At 36.9% G+C, this 979-nt stretch overlaps 1 protein-coding gene across 1 annotated transcript; it reads left to right on the forward strand.

Moving 5' to 3' along the window:
* The first annotated feature begins 280 nt into the window (after window positions 1-280).
* Window positions 281-652, forward strand: LOC143618523 (ethylene-responsive transcription factor ERF122-like). Its single transcript, XM_077090712.1, has one exon. The coding sequence runs from the start codon at window positions 281-283 to the stop codon at window positions 650-652; it is 372 nt and encodes a 123-aa protein (XP_076946827.1).
* Window positions 653-979: the final 327 nt, after the last annotated feature.

The raw sequence follows: 979 nt of genomic DNA on the forward strand, positions 1-979 counted from the left end.
CCTTAAGTATTCTAGTACAAAACATTAATAAACGCGGCAGACATTTTGTAAAATAGCTGGCCACACATGCATTATTATCATGCTCTTGTGAATTGTTACTCGTGACTAAAATCGAACCCACATGTGACAAACAAAACTATATAAGCTCTTTAGAAACTCATTCTCACAGTTTTGACTTTTGAGCTATATATCTCTCTCCAAAGAAAAAAAAATGAACAACATCAACAATAATAATGACGATGATGATGATAATAATAATAATAACTTCGAGCATTTAGCGATGGTTTCGGCACTCAGCCATGTCATACGAGGAGGTAATGACCCTAGTGGTGTAGTTGTGTTCGTAGCGAGTCTGCAAGAACAAGAAACATGTGACGTTTGTGGACTGACGGTCCCAGACGAGTGTTTGGGGTGTGAACTATTCGATACCCGACAGGAGACAATTATGAAAAAATATAGAGGGGTAAGTTTAAAGGCGTCGGGGAATTGGGGTGCGGAGATTATGATTCCAGGGAAAGTGAGGAAGTGGCTGGGGACGTTCAAGACCGCGGAGGAGGCGGCTAGAGCTTATGATAGGGCTAACATTTACTATAGAGGAAAGAACAAGAACGCTAAGACGAATTTTCCAGTGGAGGACTATCCGGATATCTGACCAGAAGATCCGCTATAGGAGGCATGTGCATGTACCAAGTAGGCATGCATTGCTCGTAGTGTAAATTAACTCTTCAAGAATATTAATTGGTATATATATAATTTATATACCAATGGTAAATTGTGTTAATTACAACATGAAGATGTGATTTTACCTTATTTGCGTGAATGCATGCAAGTGTATGATGTTTTTTAAATGAGAAATGATCATTTAAAAGATTAAGTAAAAAATTTAAAAGATGTACAAAAGCTACATGATAAAATCTTCGGTTTTATATTTTATATTGTCACTGCAAGAAAAGTCAAAATGGATTATTAAGTAGTCAAC

The sequence above is a fragment of the Bidens hawaiensis genome, unplaced genomic scaffold (genome assembly GCF_021521415.1).
Source record: "Bidens hawaiensis isolate Kalapana, Puna unplaced genomic scaffold, B.hawaiensis_p1.1 tig00083654_1, whole genome shotgun sequence".
Lineage (NCBI taxonomy): Eukaryota > Viridiplantae > Streptophyta > Magnoliopsida > Asterales > Asteraceae > Bidens > Bidens hawaiensis.

Coding starts and splice junctions, on each gene's coding strand:
- LOC143618523 (XM_077090712.1), top strand. CDS start 281: ATGGTTTCGGCACTCAGCCATGTCATACGAGGAGGTAATGACCCTAGT.